The sequence below is a fragment of the Polistes canadensis genome, unplaced genomic scaffold (genome assembly GCF_001313835.1).
Source record: "Polistes canadensis isolate GaletaPanama2010 unplaced genomic scaffold, ASM131383v1 scaffold_63, whole genome shotgun sequence".
In the NCBI taxonomy this organism is placed as follows: Eukaryota; Metazoa; Arthropoda; class Insecta; order Hymenoptera; family Vespidae; genus Polistes; species Polistes canadensis.
In genome coordinates, this window is record NW_014569610.1 from 281,763 (window position 1) to 301,319 (window position 19,557).

Sequence of the window (19,557 nt, forward strand, 5' to 3'; positions counted from 1 at the left end):
AATTAAACCGAAACTCTGTGTAATGTGTTTCGAGACCACGGCAACACTCGTTGCGCTGACATTTTTATTAGACGAAAGAGTTAAGACGTGGTTAAGATGCATGTTGATAATAGATTATCCCGCCGCTTTTAGGTACGTAAGGAAGAATAATATCTTGGAAACGTTGACGCCTTTCCTCATTCTTACCACCGACGAAGAAAATCTTATTTTTTCGAACGAATCGACTGAAGGGAAGTAAAAGTCCATAAGAAAAAAAAAAACAAAAAGAATATCATAACATCGCGCGTATATAAATCTTATGGAAAATGAACGAACACAAACGTTAATGTTTTATAGGAATTATTAGAAGTAGGATAGGTACTGTAGTATATGGTTTCAAAGATATTACGAATTCTCAAGTAGACCGACTATACCACGCGACTATAATTTTCACGAGAGCGACTAGGTACACGTACGGATTACCCTTCGAATAAAATTTCTCCTTTTTCTTTTTCTTCCTTCTTCTTCTTCTTCTTCTTCTTCCTTAAACATGTAACAAGAGGAGAACGTTCGATGCACGTGCGCGCAGGGTGCATCATGACTACTAACGAAAAATAAAGAAACAAAGAAAAAAAAGGAATAAAATAAAAGAGTAAACGAGAGTTCGAAGAGGAATAAGGAAGGGGGGGACTCCGATAGAAATATATTTTTGCCAAGCCAAATGGGTTTCTTCGGAAAGTCCGGGAGAACACGAGGGCGGCAGCTGGCCGGCGATGCGACAAATCATACCTGCTGGACAGCGTACACGTTGCATCGCCGGCAACTACGAAGCAGTGAGCACTCGTATGCAACGAGACGATGAGCACATGTGAGGAGATACTATGTAGATAGAAAGAGAGAAAGAGAAAGAGAGCAAGAAACGATACGTTGGAAACAAATTTCACTAGGTCTACCAACAACTCCGAGGGATGTTCTAACGATTAGATGTGGAATTGGAAAATTATAGTTAATTGGAATAGATACCAATAATCGAATCTACTCTTACGCTACCTCCTCCCCTCACCCCAAATGCTAACGTAAGCTTACGATAAGACTAAGATTACGATGAGATAAAAGTAGAAAGAAAGAGAGACAAAGTAAAAAGGTTTAAACAGTTGGTATTTCAGTAATGGTGCCTTATCTTCGACTACCGTGCAAGTCTCTAACCACGAATCGGGATTCGCTGATTCCCCCGGCGTTTATTAATTCGCTATTAAACATTTACTCTCCGAGAACCGTATATTTTCCTATCGATAGAGGAGGGATGAGGAATTAGAGCCGTTCATTCTTGTTTTAACTCGCGCTAATCGGGCCTGGAAAACGTCGCGCGTGATCAAGGAAAGCAACTTGATCGTAAATAACGGCTGGCCACGCAGAGTGCATCAAGCTGCGATTAACTGGTTTTTCCTTCCCCCTTTCCTCTCTCTCTCTCCTCTCGTTTCCTTCTCCGATCTCTATACAACCGCCAGCACTCTCTTACAGACCACCACTCTCTTTCTCTCTGGAAGAAGCCGCGCACCGGGTCTTGATCTATGGAGTGCACCCTTCGATACCGACTTTTATCGTTTCGAGATGCACTTCGCTCGCTTATTAAGCGTCCAGGAGTTGTACCTCGTGCCGAAGAAAAGAAATCCATGTAACTCGAGAAAGAAAAAACCAGTATTCATTTACAATACAATCGTTTTTAATGTAAAGATACTTAAACCTATCCACTATCATTCTTTGACACAGACCAAATTGTTACTCATCGTTTTAAATATTTCTTATCGAATTGGAAAATATTTTAACAATATATATATATCTATATATATTGAGAGAAGAAGAGAAGAAGAGAAGAGAGGAAGAATTAATGCACCCTCGTTGGCCGTTCAAATTGATAAATTTTAATGTTCGTCTTTACGAACTCCTTACGAGCTTCTTACGACTCCGACCCACCATTATGAATTCTTGATTTTGTTTTTATTTTTTTATTTTTATTCTCGTAATTTGCAATACCGAGACCGACGATGGTTGACACGTGTTGAACGTAGTACTATTTGGATTGGTCAGAAGGAACTCTCGCCAAGGTAGAAACTGGTCCGGTCGGACAGCTGACGTATCAAAGAGATACCGACACACTGGTGTCGTTCCTCTCTACGGCCACGGAGATCACCATGTGAGATACCTGACGAATAATTTCTAATTAATTGTTCCCTCCTCTCCCCTCCGCTTCTCCTCTCTCTCTCTCTCTCTCTCTGCAGAAGACACGATCCCTGAGCAAGACCATGAACGGGTTCGATGCAATGCACGTTTTTCCGTTTTACCGAAGCATGATGACTTTCTTTTGTCAACATCCATCAACATTGGTTTCGATCACCACCATCATCATCATCATCATCATCATCAGTCTTTTCAATCTCGTAAAAAAAAATTTTCATTATCTATATATAGAAAATGACAAGAAATCTAATGGTAATATCGAAATTATTTGTAATACGTGCTTTTTATTATATTATACAAGGAGATAGATAAATCAGAACTGATAGGAAAAATCAAAATCGTGTGCAAGGTGTCGTCGTATAAGACAGGAGATAACCCGTTGATATAATACGCTTGGTAAATCTTGATGTGTGTACGCGGTTGCGTGTGGATTGATACGAGTGCCATAGAAAAGTGGATCGCGTGTGAATTTATGGAGAATGTGCGAGAGGATGTTGTAGTCGTTCTCTTCAAGACTCAACTCAGCTCGTTTATCGGCTGTGAGAAGAGGAATTCCTTTGAAATTCCTAAGAAGAATCGGCCGTTTTGTTGTGCTATTTGTAATCGAATAAAGTTGATACGAAGGTAGGTAGGTAGGTAGGTAGGTAGGTGTACCAGGGAAAAATGATCGTTTTTAAAAAATGCGAGGGAGCCAAATAAGTTCTGTTCTTTATTAATATGTCATATATCCCGTGGTGGAAGGTAAATCATTTTTTAACTGCAACTCGATCGAATATTCCCAACGCGAGATTCTTACGAAATAGAATTGACGTACGTAATCGTTCAAGAAGTAATTATCGCGAAGGTCGATCGATCTAACAAACGAACGAAGGAACGAACGATTGATCAACGTGTGATTCATGATAGGAATGAATGATCCTCTTAAAGAAATGAATCTATCTCTTAGTCTTAGAAGTAAGATTTCCTCGATGGATCGATCTAGAAGAAACAATGGCGAGAAACGGCCTCGCACAATTCAACGAGAATCGTTCCGGAAATGAAGTTAGATCGAATCGATAGTAACCGAAGAAGTAGAGAAAGAAGGATGCTTTTTAAGTGTGTTTCGCAAAAAATTTATTCAAGAAGGTAGTGCGTGTCCCCTAACCGTGAGAGTCCTTCAACGTTTTCCAACTCACGTATAAACTTTCAAACAAAATATCGTGAAATTAATCTTTATGATATATTTATTCATAATGAAAATTAAAATATAAAATTTATTGTTTGCAGGAAGCAGTAGTAACAATAAAAAGTGTTTTATAGAAGGAAACACGTTCGAGACCTTGGCTCGAGGTAATATGATTTATCATTGAAGTTAAAGTGCGATCTGTGTGTGTGTTTCTCTGTGTGTATGTGTGTGTCAGGTAACTGAGAAGAAAAACGATTAAAGAAAAAGGAAAAAAATAAGAAATGATGACGAAGAAGAAGAAGAAGGAAAAAAACAAATAAAACGGAAAAAGAAAACTGCAAAGGATAATCGAAGAAAGAGAATGAGGGATAGGGATGGTGAACGGACCACTGGAGAACGCTTGGAATTGCAAATCGCGAGAGTCCAGATGGACTGGTGCGGTTGTCCAAGGGTGAAATTCCTACGGACAGTGAGCGAGTCAACGAGCGGCCCAACTAACCAGCCAATGGAATAATATTTGGGTTACGCGAGCTGCCGTGAAACAGAGTAAGGGAGAGAAAGAGAGAGAGAGAGAGAGAAAGAGACGAAGGAATGACGAAGAAAAGGAAGGAAGAAGTGAAGAAGCAAGAAGAAAAGAAGGAAGTGTAAAGAGAAAGGAATAGTGGGGGGCTTGCAGTAGCCTCTTTATGCCTTTTAACTGTCCTCCCTGACAAGCCGCGAATGCGTTCTCTTTCTCTTCAGCTATCATTGAATTGCAGATTCGAACGAACAGATGGACACGTCCGCCGACGAACTTGCTGTACTTACGATCGACAAAAACTCTCGGGATCTTGGAAATCTGCCGGGTACTCGAATCGTCCCCTCAGAACTGTTAAACCAATCGACTTCTTTTCCTTTTACTGTTTTCAGACGTCTTCTTTCCTTTTTTAGAGACTATGTTGGTAGAATGTTCTGGATACAAAAAAAAATGAGTACAAGCATTTCGTCAACGAATTTTAAACTGTAATCATTTCTAATGGCAGTATTTAACGTTCAATTGGATGATGATTTTCTCATTATTTCGTTGAATGACGAATTGTAAATAATTTTGTAATTAGCGTAGTATATGATTAGAAATGAATTTTCGTCCTGTCAAAGAAGGAAAATCCTTAAAAATTCGTTTTCTACTATCTTTCTTAAATCTTAATATATCATTTTCAATGAATTTTAGAGAAGACTATCCCACGTGAAAATTCATTCAGAAAATCGTTAATATTTGACGTACCGTAAAAGCAACGTGGTGTCGCGTGGGATCTTGAAAGGTTGGACTTAGAATGGAATTTTTACTCGCAAATCTGGCCTAAATTCCAAGCGTCTGGTCTTCCTGGCTCGCGTGGCCGCTAATCTGCTCTTCTCAGACGCGTTTCGTGCGAATTAGAAGACACCTCGAGCGAAGAGAATATGTTAAAATATGCCTGACGTCGGAATCAGGAAGACACGAATCTCGTTCTGCGATTTATGTGATAACTTTAACGACTAATCGTTTACATAAAGGAAAACAATACACCATAATGTTCGAAAAATCTAACAACTTCAGTTAAATTCATTCTTATCGAATCCGAACGATATTGTTATTAATTTTTTCCCTCACCCCTCCCAAAAAAAAAAATAAAACAGAAAACATTAATGGTGCGATGCAGCAACGAATCGATTTCCCGTTCTCGAGAATAGTCCGTCTCTGGTATAATTTGACGATGGGCGTGGTCCCTGTGACAAAGTGCAACCCGTCAGACGTGATCTATCGCGCAACACGTGTTCCACATCTTTCGAAATTCTTCAGGAACACTTTTACGCGACTCTCGCGACGTGCGCGCGTCATCCGAAAAAAGGCTTCTTCTTCTTCTTCTTCTTTTCTTCATCGGTAGAGGATATATTTCCGCATGCATACGTTGTCACGGGGAATTCCCCACCCTCCGTTCGTACATCATTATTAAAATCTCCAAGCTAACGCACACGGTAAAACGAGTCAATAAATCAGAATAAGTTTTAAATTAAATTACGAAACTTTTTGTTTTCAATTCTATTATGAAATAAATTGATTGTAATAAACATTCGATTGGATATTTCTGCATATGCGGTATAATATAAATAAAATACTTAACGAGTATTGAAAATGAAGAAACTAAGAAAATTGAATTTGGTACGAGATTGATCAAAAAAGCTGCGATCGGAGAGACGAAGAGAAAGAGGAGAGGAGAGGAGAGTTAGCAAGCTAAGAGGGGAGTAGTTTATCGCTCTACCTCGGCGTCTCGTTAGTGACTCAGCTAAGATTGAAAAAGTGAGCAATAAGAGAATCAACGAAACTTCGCGAAATCACAACGGGTGAAGCGGGCAACCAGCCTTACCGGTTTCACCGAAAAAATTAATACGCGACCCGGGCCGATCGACTCTCTCTCTCTCTCTTTCTCTTCCAAATTTCTCCTCTCGCCGCTAGAATCGAAGAGGAGAAAAGAAGAGAAGAGAAGAGAAGAGAACTCTCTCAGCTTGCCGAGAGTTGAGTGGTACCAGCAGTCGATGGACACAATCCGTTTGTTTCCTTTCCGATGGTCACCGTAAAAAGTGATCCGACTCGTCGACTGAATAAAACCTGATTCGACTTCGAGGACCGAAGAGCAGTATTCCGTTCGGTTCGAAACGTTCTCTAAGAAGAACGTTTCGTCAAGCAAAACGGTATAACGCGTGATTCTAATTCAACGTTAAACGTGGAAATCCTTCTTGTCTAATACTTTCCCGATCGTTTTTTACTCTATTTATTTATTTATCTTTTGTTTATTCGTTTTACATTTTATACTTAAAAAGACGGAACACAAAAAGAAAACAGAATAATAGAAATGATATCAAATTGAAAGGAAATACGCGTTGATTTTTATGGGGAATGGATTTGCACGATTAACGATGGGGCGCGAGTCGACGACAATGCAATCAACCGGTTCGGTTTTACGACAATTCTATGACCGCTCGAACTTCGATCGTAATTAATTTGTTTTTCCCTCTTTTAGCGTTTCTTGGGCGCGCGCGAGAGATATGAAAATGCAATGGATAGACGTTCGCGTGACTGAGCGCAATGTGCAAGGAACTCAGGGAACCCGAGAGACCGGAGTTGCACGAGGTTATCGGTGTGCTTTGAGCCCCGTGAAACGTATACACACACATACACACACATATATATATATATATATATATATATACCTGAGAAAGAGAAAGAGACGTTTTATACGTGAGCGAAATACACGCGGTTCTGAAAACGGGAAAAGGAGAAACGGAGATACAAAAAGTGTTTAACCAAGACAAGGAAAGAGGAGGAGGAGGAGGAGGATGGTGAAACAGACAATTATAAAATGTATGGCGCTAAGAGAGGTAAAAAAGAAAAAGGGTTAGAAACGAGGAAGGTTGTGAGGGACGAGGATTCATCACGGTTCGCTACTTCAGGAAAATGTTCATCGTCTGGTCAAAGGGTTAAGTTCAAGGCGCGGGTTTCTTTACCTCTTCTTCTTCTTCTTTTTCTTTTTCTTTTACCCTCCTGCTCCTGCTCCTCCTCCTCCTCTTCTCTTCTCTTTCTCTCATCACGTAAATTTGTGATATGTAACCTATCGTCGAGGTCTGCTGCGCTCTACCATACTCGACTGAAGATCGTTTGCGTTTTTCATTCAGACTTTTTTTCTCCTTTCCCCCTTTTCTTTTTCTTTTTCTTTTATTATATTAAAATATATGATCTATAACGTAACTCTCTCTGTGAACCAACTCGTTTAGATTTTGACCTTTTGAACTGGGTGCTAACTAGGGTATAATTAAATCAGAACACTTGCTGAGTTGATAGTTCATATACGATGTGACCTGTCAAATAATTTTCACGCAAAATAAAATATATTTAAAAAAAAAAACATTATTTTATATACCGTAAGATTAAATTATTACTATTATATACAAGAAAAGTCTAAAAAGGAAACAAACAAAAAATACATTCTATAATAAATCTAACGTTGCTGATAAAAAAAAAAAAATAAGAAACGATAGTAAATCACAACGAATGAAGATTTCCGATCAATTGACAGTGGACTGTTAGAAACGAAACAAGAAATCGATGCTCGATACTATCGGATTTCAATTATTTTTGTTGTTGTTCTTCCGGTTGTATAATCTCTCAACCCTTTCCCCTCCCCCACATAATACACCCCTCTCTTTTCGTTATTTCTTTCTTTCAGAAACATAGGTATCTCGCGAGAAGAATGTCTCGTGGTGGTCCGAGAAACTAGTCCGCGTGGAAATTTATTCCGTTGAAGCGAGAACAACAAATTACACTCGGTAGTCGATCTCTCCTAATACGACCGGCTGGTATGTTCGTGTTGCTCGAGAGAGATCGGCATCGAGTTCTACGCCATAAGACATCGTCTGTAAGGATAGATCGGCAGGAAGAGAAAAGTAAATCGTCGCCGATCGGGTACGTCCCACTTTTCATGGGAAAAATCGTTACGTGTCAATTCGATCCTTTATATATATATATTTTCGATAGGAAAGGAGATACCTTTTATTTCTTTTCTTTCTCTATCTCTCTTTTTCTATCTTTTGTATTGGTATACCGGGTGAAGCATTTAAAACAAACCATACGTGTAACTCGATTGCTATTTGTGATACAACAAAAAAGTATCAAACGAGACTCGATTTTTTTTTGTTTCAAATAAAATGATATATTTTGTTATAGAGTCGTATAGTTGGGTATGTTGGGGTTTCCTATTTTTATATTTCTAATATAAAATTTTCAAAAATTATCTCGAAACCAAATAATAAATTTCCTCCGACAGATTCTTTTTTCCTATCGATTTATTAAGAAGGTGATCTGTTTTAAATGTCTCACCCGTTATATGAGAGTTGTTGGAACCACGTTGAAATGCGTTTTATGACTTTACAGGAGCCATCATTATCACTAATTTATGCTTATTTTATACGAAACTGTCCTTTTCGATCACGTTCGAATGATCACAAAACACACTTAGTAATAAGATAAACGTCTATGATTTATATTCACAATTAGAAAGGCAATTGAATTTTTTCTTTTTTCTTCTTTTCGTAAAATCTATTGCCTACTAACATTCTTAATCGTTGATGTTAGATTATTTGATATTTTCGAAATAGATTTTATATATATATATAGATATCTTTTTTAATCGTAATCAGAAGGAGGAAGAAAAAAAAATATATAGTATAATAACGATAAGATATCTTAAGAAGACCACCGTGGTAGTAGACTCGGAATGTTTTTCAACTATATTCTACGTTCCACGGATTATCTTTATCGCGAAAAAGCTGTCAATGAATTCTACGTCATCTTTTCTATGAATCTCTGAAGAAGAATGCGCGAAAAAAGTCGTCGAATAAGTTCTAAGATATTAAAATTCGTTCATCTAAGAAAGAAAACGTAAGAGAGAGAGAAAGAGAAAGAGAGAGAACACGTGAGATCGTTCTCAATCTCCTTATTCAGAATAATTCTAACATTTAAATGCCTTTTGTATACGACTTACGTAAATATTTGCACGAAAGAAAGAAAGAAAGAAAGAGAGAGAAGGTTTTTCCAATGAAAACTCGATTAGAATGGGTGGTAACCGCTAAAAATGCCGTAACAACTTATCAGACAACGCCTCCAATCGAAATGTTTAATCAATCAAGAGATTTATTAACGTGTAAAAATTTCGAAAAGAAAAAAATGTTAACAATTTTAAGGGGAAAGAATATTAACATACGACGGCAAACGACTCGTTTGATTTCTTTTCTTGTTTTGAAAATACGATGGAAAAATATAGTACGAATAGAAATATAAAAAAAATAGTGAATTAGATATTAGAATTTCGTAATTTGTTCGTCGAATATGATTACTGTCGTTAGTATGCAAAACCACGATGACAACCGAGAAAAATGCAACGCGGTGATATTTAAACTATTAACGATATTTTTCTTATCATATTTTCCTCTCATCGATTAAATTTCTCAGCTTAAGCGTAACCGATAGATAAACGTAATATAAATAAATTCATGCGTAAGTAAATTCAATGTTTGACGTTAAAAACGGAACGATAATAGCCCCTGGAGGATTGTGAGTTTCGTCGTCGATAGGATGTACGAACAACGGTCTCCACCTTTATAAAAGGATGCCGCAGAAAAAGTGTAAAAGAGCCTAATAAATAAGTTTGCCGGTAGTGTAATTAAAGAGTATAATTACACCTTACTTCTCAACCATGGCGAAGGCATACTACAAGTTCTTAACAAGTGTAATATCGATGAACGAATACGCGCATGCGTCGTCATATTTTTATGTACTTTCTTTGTCTCTCTCTCTCTCTCTCTTTCTTTCTGTTTCTGTTTCTGTTCATTCGCATCGGTGAAAGAGAAAGAAAGTCATTTGAGCCCTGCAGTGAAATAGCAGAAGGACGAATGGAAGGAAGAGAAGGAGGAAGAGGAGGAGGAGGAAGACGAGGAGGTGGAGAGTCCCTCCTCCTTTAATTTATGTAGGAACCTAGGAAACACAGAACGTAAAAAAAAGGCCTCAACATGTGACGGCGCAAAAAGCAACCGGAGCCGTTATAATTTATACGCTAAACGCCTTCTATCTGCACTCAGTGAACCGTTTTTACGCTCTCGTCCTGCGTTCTCCGCTATCGTGTCGGGCCACGTGTCGCCACAACAGTCTCTCTCTTTCTCTCTTTCGTCTTTTTATACTGGAATCAAAGTAGAATGTAATTCTTTATTAGAAAGGATCACAAGAAAGTAGTTACCAGAAATTGCATTCAAGATAAACGATCGAAAAAGATATTATTATATATCTTTACACACACAATTTTGCCTTTATTATTATTATTTTTCTAATATTTGTTAACTAATTATATTCTTATTAAAGATTAGTTTATTCATTTGTCGGAGAGAATATTAATTTAAAAAAAAAATAAAAATTTTGCCTATAAAACGAAACGGTATCATATTATAATATATTTTTAAAACAAAACCGAAAGAAATAGAATAATTCGTAATATTGCGATACCATCATTATAATATAATGTTACAATTGAAACGATTTAATAATACATCTCTGTAAAAATAATATGACAAATAACGTCATTTAATAATCTTATAAATAATCGATAAGAATTGAAAATGAACGTCAACCGTTCCCTCGATTACAAAGGATAGAAATGAGGACGTTTACATTCGAAAGATACTTTTATTTCCAATACCCTCCCCCCATCCCGTGCCCACTATTTTTCTCTTTCTCCGAATTACTCGATTTCTTCTTCTTCTTCTTCTAGAGAAGAAACGAACGAGTTATCTCCGATCGGTTAAAGAAAGCACCGAGAGAGAGAAAAAGAGAAAGAGAGTCGAATCAAATCGGTGAACGAGATCGTTGCACGGGCTCGTGTCGGGAAACAGTGTGGAACTTACATACGATCGGTCCTTTGCTTTCTTACAAAGTGTGAGAAGGGCAAGAAGAATAACCAAGAAGAAGAAGAAGAAGAGTGGATAAATAAGAATAACAAAAAGAAGGTAGGAAGGATGAAGAAGAGGATGAGCAGCAGCAGCAACAGCAACAGAAGGAGGAGGAGGAAGAAGAAGAAGAGGTGGTGGTGGATGCAGAAAGAGAAAAATAATAAGAGGTACCGCGACGAGAGAGAGCCGGTGCTTTAAGGTTGTCCAGATCCCGCCAGGACGATAACGGGAGGACACATCGCCACCTCGGCGCGACGATCGTAAAACTTGGTCAGGTAAAGGTGCGGTTCGTTTGAGGCCCTGCTGCGTCGAAGGACGGACAGGAGCTGCTTATAGGTTTGGTATTATAGTCAGGAAGAAGTTAACTCTGTCTGTCTGTCTGTCTGTCTGTCTATCTATCTGTGAGAGAAGATGCTTCTTTGGCTCGTTCATCTATCGGAATCATCGGATTTCTACTATTTCTACTACTGCAGAGAGAGAGATAGGGATAGAAAGTTTCCCGTACCCTTCGGGGTGGTCTAAGGAACGACATCGGTTCATTAATAGTTCGAATAATCCGGAAAAATGTGAGCAGGACTTGGCTTCTTCTCGCACGATACGTTCATTCTTATCTTTTTTAAATAATCAGGACTACTACCATAGAATTAGGTTGTTCCGATAATTTTCCACGATGAACTGTTAAAACGTGTTACCGATGATTTTAAGTATTTGGATCTATCTATATTATCGTCAGAATTTTTGTCATTTCTTTTTTTTGGGGGGGAGGAGGAGGAGGGCACAGGTAAGATGGTATTTAAAAGAATTAAGGTAATTCGACACCCATCGTCAAATATTAGGATAGTAAACAAGGGAACTTTTCTTTTTGATTTTGATTCTTTTTGTTTCTGATTGAACTGATTCTCTCAGTTTTGTTTGAGTGTTCAAATATAACGAATTAAGATATAACAAAGTTTAGATGTTTAGTTTTTTGAATATTACAAGAATGTATGTCTGCTTAAATGAAAAAGATGCTGAACGTTAGAAATTAAGTTGCCGAAAAAGTCTCAATAAAGGGACGAAACGTCCAATTAATCAAAACTGAGTTCTAATTCTTTTTAATGTCCAATTTCCCTACGATAATTATGTATTAATAATTATATTTTTGGAGAAGAGAGAAATAACTGATTCTTATAACATTATTGTTGTTTTTTCTTTTTCTTTCCTTCTTTCTTTCTTTTTTTTTCTTCAGAATTCGTAGGAATCAAGTTGAAACGAGTTCCAAGCTATCCGAGCAAAATAATCTCTCTGTCTCGTTCTCTCTTCCCTATTCTTCCTAGTTGACTCTCCCGCGAAGCGAAGCGAAGAGAAACCGGTAAGCTGGAAGGGAAAAGTCCATGTTGTTCGTGGTAACACGATCGCTTTTTATCGCCATTATGACTTTTTATTGGGCACGGAAAGGCGCGGTGACATAATACGATATGTGACTTTCAAAACGTTCAAAGGGGCAAAGAAGAAAAATTAAAAGTAGAAAAAGAGAAAATAAAGCTGGAAGAAGGTAGTGGCCGTAAGAGAGCAACGGATTCTGTTCGAGTATTAGTGAGGAGGCAACTGGAGAAGAAGAAGAAGAAGAACAAGAGGAAGAAGAGGAAGAAGAATAATAAGAAGAAGTAGAGCTCCCGTAACGAGAGACAAGAGTGCTAATGAAGGATAGCTACCTTCTTACGGACTTCGACCTGCACCTGTCCTCCTCCTCCTCCTCCTCCTCCTCCTTCTCTTATTCCAGTCTTCGACCATCCCCCGTTGTTTTCTCTCTCTCTTTCTTCCACCTTCGTCATTCTAAATTTCTTCACCTTGTGAAGAACCTACTCAAGAATTTATAACGCCTGTCTTTCTGGTCCAGGTCAAGTTTAGACACTTCCAAAAAATATGTTTATCATTTTATTGCCACGTATCGAACAAGAGGCAAAACTTCACTTAGTTTTCTCTTCAATCTTGTTAACTTAAAGTATTTTATATATTGCAACAGGAAAAGTTATACAATTCTTATTTTTGATTATAATAACAATGATATAATATACGTATCCTTTTAAAGGGACTACGATCACGATGAATTCTATGTACCTTTTACCAAAGTTCTTTAAACATCGATAAACGTGAAAACAAATAATCCGACGTCCGTATGAGATAGTTACGAATAAACTTTTCGAAGCAGACACTCAAAATTCCTTAGTGACTTTTCAATACATCCGATTCTGTTGCGGTCGGTCTTCCTTTCTGACACTAAAATGTCGTTTATGACTTTATTGCCTTATCCTCGGGATGTTTTTATTCCGAACATCATCGTCCTTCTCCTCCTCCTCCTCCTCCTTCTCATCATCAGCCAATTCGATTTCCATCGTAACGCGCAATCGAACGTCATCCTTTTTATTTTCCCTTCTTATTTTCTTTGACAGAAAAAAGGAAATATTCGGGTCCATTACGGGACACTCGAAAAAGGGAAATAAATTTGGAAGACCCATGGATAATACCACTCGGCTCATTAATGACAGCGAAACGGTAAGGTATGGGCGCCGTGGATAAACAAAAAAAGAAAAAAAAGGAAAAAAAAATCAAATATAAATCATCCTTCTCAAAAGTCCATGTCGCATTTGAATCATTAGCTGGAAATACGATAGCAATGTTCCATCCTGTTAAATACTATAAATTACCGTTGTTTAACACGTGGATTTACATGCTTTAAATCCTGAAGAGAAAGGCATCGGGGCGTCCTGCTGCTATCTCTACCTTTGGGTTTCTCTCGTTAGCGATTAAACGAACGACAGATCGAAAGATTAAAAGATGACAAAGATTGTATCGACAACAACAAAAAATCATAATGATTAAACAATATATCCATATTCTAATTTTGTAAAATAAACAAATCAATTTCGAACGTTGACCGACCATATAAAAGATACATATTACCTACGCACACATACATTACATACACACATATATATATATATATATATATATATATTCACGGTAAGTAAGGTTCGCAAAGTCAGTATAGTATTCTCAAAGTTCTCGCATCTCTTCCGATGGTAAGATAACGGTGAACAAATGCTTAAAGCCCTTACGATCGTACGCAAGGTCGATCCTCTACGGGCGGACAGGTTTCTCGCAGGACGAGAGGGCATAACGGGTGGCGTAAGAATACGCACGAAAGGTATAAGAAAAATAAAGTAGAGACGAAAGGAAAGGGAAACGGAAAATAAAGAGGAAGAGAAGAAATAAGAAGGAGGAGGAGGAGGAGGAGGAGGAGGATAGTAGTACGAGCATGAGGGGGAGGGGGACCAAGAGATGAGAAATAAAAAATAAAGGAAGAAAAAGAAAAAGCACAAGGTTTTCTACCCTGAAACCCAGCAACCAACCAACCAACCAAGCGATTCTCTTTATCCATGAGAGAAAGAGAAATCTGCTCTAACGTACACGCCTTGCGAGCGACGGCCGACACGAGTTTACTTTTATTTAAACGTTCCTTCCTTTTATTTAGGGCCTGACCCCCGAGAGACACTCATTTTGCTCCTTTCCTGCCCGGCGCTGACCGGTGTCCACCCGTTCCCGGTCCCTTGAATTAATAGCCCCGCGTTTTTCCTCGTGTTGGCTAATATACGCGCGTGCGCGCGAGCGCACTCTTCTAAAAAAAAAAAGAGAGAGAGAGAGAGAACGAATGAACGAATGAACGAACGAGCCCAGGGCCGCGTTAAAAATGCTTCGCTTCTGCTCGCCGTTTTCTCACGGCAAACACCGAAACGCACCAACAGCGTGCTTTATTGCCATCCCACAACCCCATCTTCTTTTCTCTCTTTATCTTTCTCTCTCTTTCTATCTTACACTATGCTCGTTCTTGCACCATCATACGAGAAAACTCTCTATAACGTTGCTAACAATTAATATTTAATATTTTTCCCTTTAGTTTTCTGTGCAATGTTATGCACCGTTTATTTCGAAAATCTTGTAAGTTTGTTTTTTTAGACGAAAAAACATACACATACATATATATAATCTTTAATAAAATATCAAAATCATGTGTTTTCTTTTTTCTAAAAATTCTTCAAAATTTAATTCACATTACTTTTATATACTAAATGGTTCGTTTATATATAAATATATTATTTGTAAAATCATATTTTTTCATGCACCGAGCCATATATCAAGCTGAATAAAAATAAATTTATCTTTAAAGAAAACTTTTTTTTTTGTAGAAATGTGCGTTCATAAATATAAAATAGAAATCATTTTCGTAAAAAAAGTTTTATTCAACAATTTATTAGTACGATCTTGATAAACGATTTAAATCATTAAATTTGTAGATTGAAAATAATTATTCGCATTAAAATGTACATGTTACGCCTTAAAATGGAACCGAACGGTTTCAAATGTTAACTCGGACTACGATCTTACTCCTTACGATTTACATTTTATTAATGATTAAATAGAAACTATTTTTAATTAATTTAGATCTGTATACGTCTCTAAGTAATTATATTAGGAATATAGTGTTTTACGTCTTTTACTACTTTGTTTTACTTCTATACGTTAATGATCTTTCGTAAAAACTAATGATTAACTGGTCAAATAATTAATTAAGACAACTACAAAATAATATTACTGATCTCTATTTAATTTGATGATATCTAAGCTATTTATTCAACATCTATTTTCCATGTAGCGTATGCACGTATTTAATAAATCAATGATTTTTATAATTATAGAGATTCTCGAAGAAACACAATAACTGTTAATCATATGTCGAAATTTATCAATAATTTCAATAACTATTAAGATTATAATTAAAAAACGATATGACAAAACTAATAAATCGATTGATTATCTATAAAGATTACTAATTAAAAACATTATTATTAACATAATTAAATAACTAAATAAAAACGTTATTATTAACATAACACATAAGTCATTAATTTCGACTTGTGCAATAAGTAAATCAAAATTTTTCTATAAACATAATTTTTCGTCTATTTCTTATTTCATTTCTTTCTCTGGTCCACGTTTTAACAGATATTTTGCTACTCTCTCTCTCTCTCTCTCTCTCTCTCTCTTCATGAACGTAGATCTTCTCTTCGACGCTCATTAACATATTCGTTGATTTATATACCATAGCGGTAAGTAGATTAAGATAAGGTGATAAATAGTTTAAGTGGCCCGTCGGCGCGATACTTCACAACACGGATTTATAACGCATATATGGGGAAGGTGGGGTATAACTCGAGTTAAATCCTCTTGAAATGTTACGTTGAGTTAGCTCAACCAACAAACAAACAAACAAACAAAGAGCACCCCAGTTTGTGTGTTGATCGTGTTAGATCGCGAAAAAGATTGAAATCGAAAAGAAAAGAAAAAAGAAAAGTAATAAATTGGAATAAATTTCGTTATAATATAAACATAAAACTTTATATTATGAGAGAGAGAAATGATATTCATATTTAACTGATCGATCGTGTCATTTAATAAATTCACGATAAAATGAGTGATAATGTGAATAACGATTGCGATTATTATTATCGTCACGGAAACAACTAATTAAAACAGATTTTCCATTGAATGATAGTATAACATTTGATTATATAAAATATGTCTACTAGCATAACACCGATAGACACGTTTCTCGTCCTTAACGATCAAACCGAGATCCTTCGTCGATTTGCCGATTTCAAGAATCGATAATATACCTACATTTCCCGGTCGATTACAAGTGAACGTATTAATGCGTCACGCCACGCTAACTCATGGAGTAATACAAGATAAGAATTTATCGTACCACTTAGACTTATCAATTGTAAGTGAAATTTAATGTTAAACCGATAAAACGCGGCCCGACGCGCCTTTAAAAGATGCCGTGCATTTTCGAATAACGAAGTATCACTACTATCCTTCCCTTCTTCTTCTTCTTCTTCTTCTTCTTCTTCTCCTTCTTCTTACTCTTTTTTATTTTCTTTTACCAAAGGAAAGGATCGACCCTTTCGTAAGAGTAACACTCATAAAAAAACGAGAAAAAGTATTGATAAACAAAATTGGACCGATCCCATCTTTCCTCATATTTTCCTTAATTTTAATTCGTACGATTGGTATAATATTAATACTAACGAGACATTTCACAAAAATCGTATCGTTAACGATAAAACCGAACGAATTACAAATTTATGTAAGCGATAAAAAAAAAGGAAAAAAATAAGAAAAGAAAAACCATGTAAGTCCTTTGCCAGCAAGGTCGCGAAGAAAGTTTTCGAAATAGATGTTGCGAGGGGACTTAATATATATATATATATATGAAAATAAAAATAAAAGAATGAGAGGAGGAAACGAAGAAAAAAGGAAAAATCTTGAGATACAAGGAGATAAGGAGAGAACGAGATGAGAGAAAAGAAAAGAAAAGAAAAAAATAAAAGGGACAAGTAAAAAAGACTTGAGGACAGGAGTAAGAGGCGAAACGGTACTCGACACCCTGTGGTGTACGGATGAGCTTACGGATGGGTGCACCAGAGGCTAGAAACACGCCTGACCTCCCAGCAGACAGATTAAAATGATGCAGAGGCTATCTACCCCTCCTAAAACTCTTCCTCCTTCTCCTCCCCCTCCTCCTCCTCCTCCTCCTCCTCCTTCTTCTTCTTCTTCTTCTTCTTCTTCTTCCTCGCTCTGCCTAAACTATTTCAAGACTCTCCGAGTGAAACATCTTCTCGCTTCGCTTTTCTACTGTGTTTGTAAACACACGAGATTTCCCTTTACGAGACTAAACATTTAGGTAATTCAGAAATTTGCCCGTGCATGATAACGAATGCATCATCATTATCGTAGAATTTGAGATGGGAAAGAGGGGGGAAAAAGAAAAGAAAATAAACAAAAATAATGTACATCGAAATTTTAGTCTCCCGAAGTTTTGGTTGATATTTTTAGACACACCTGTCCGTGATCTTTGGGATCACCAATGTCTCCTGCTGTGAAATCGATAAGGTATATTATGTGAGTTAATATTAAGTCATTGGATAGGTGCAATGTGTCATAAGAGAGGTGAGTACTCGTCTAACGAGATTCCACGATCTTTGTGCACCTCTGAATACTGATAGGGATGATGATGATGATGATGAGGATGATCAAGTTACAACTATCGGGAATATTGTATCGTAGATTTAAAAGATGTCTATATTCGTTGCAAGACAAATTTGGAAAGGTGGATATGTCCGAAAAATATACAATTTTTTAATAGAGAAATATTATCTAAGTTTTTCTTCTTCTATCTATCTTAAATGTTATGTTATGTTTTATGTTAATGTTAGAATTGAGTCGTCCTAATAGTTTCGTTATTTTACTGCTATTATGAAATATAGAAGAGAAAAGTAAGCAACAGAATGGGTTGCTTATTATTTAGATAAATTAACGTTAACAAAAAACTTTTGGGGCCACCTAACGATATGAATATTACAATAAGATGATATTTGATAATAAATTATAATAAAATATGAGATATATATTATATTTTAATCGTGTGTTTATATATACAAAATACTTAAATGATTTAGCTTGAAGAATTTTAAAATCCTCCGTGACACTTTAACGTTGACGTAAACACCTTTAGGCGTTATAACGCTGTTCCTAATCTTTATAACGATGCTTTGTTTAAAGCGTTCAAAAGCTTGTACTCTTAACGCGATACACGTTACCCACGCGATATACTTTTGAATAATGATACCTGCCCATAACGATCGCTTGACATCTAAATTCCCAGCACGATTCGATTCCTTTCACTCGTTAGCGTTAATCTGACATACTGGAAATACCGTTCCAGTTTGTAAAATATGCTCTAATATATCTACAGATATATACTATCTTTCTAACGTATCAAATGATTTTTTCATCGAATAGTTTTAACGCTATAAAAGTACGATTATTACTCAAAATTGCGAAAGATTGATAGAACTCTTAAATCCGTTTAACGTATCTTATAATTTACTCAACGATTTTATTTTCTACGTCAAACCAACAGACAACAACAAAATCACATACACATAAACAAAACGTAATTTTTCGAAACCTAATAACTGATCAAGACCAAGAAAAATCGTGTGCGTAAATGATCTAACTTATATATATTTATCTACCCTTATAATAATTTTCTAACGATTCCTAACAAAAAATAATCTAAATGGTCGATTACAGGGTTAATAATTTCATCAAACTTATAATCGTAAATTAACAAATCTAACGCTGATACCTAATTCTTAAATTTAACATAATTAATATTTTAATTGGAAACAAAAATAAAATGATTGTTATAATAAATATGTGATACTTACCCTGTCGTACTGATGCGTCGCCGTGGCGGAGGAAAATGGTTGAAAAGGTGCCGGCCTGGCCGGACTGTGATGGGCCGCATGAGGATTCGCATGCGGGGCCGCATGGGGGTGGGTCGGGTGCGGCGGCGGTGGTGCCCTCGAATAGAGGTAAGGATGATAATATTGATACATCACCTCGGAGCAGCTCATCACCCCGCCCGGGCTTGGCACCCCAGACCCGGCCTGCCGACTTGCGTACCCGAACGTCGCACCACCCGTTCTAATACCACCACCACTTGGCTCCTCCACTCTCTTTCTTTCTCTCTTTCTCTTTCTCTCTCTTGATCACCTTCT

General features: G+C 36.8%; 1 protein-coding gene across 1 annotated transcript in view; it reads right to left on the reverse strand.

Annotated features, from left to right (window-relative positions):
* Nucleotides 1-19,557, reverse strand: part of LOC106786034 (protein vestigial) — a 56,628-nt gene extending 37,071 nt beyond the window's left edge. The window contains exon 1 of the mRNA XM_014747015.1: nt 19,225-19,557. Coding sequence (XP_014602501.1) covers nt 19,225-19,413 — 189 coding nt within the window. The 5' untranslated portion in view covers nt 19,414-19,557. The remainder of the gene's footprint in view (nt 1-19,224) is intronic.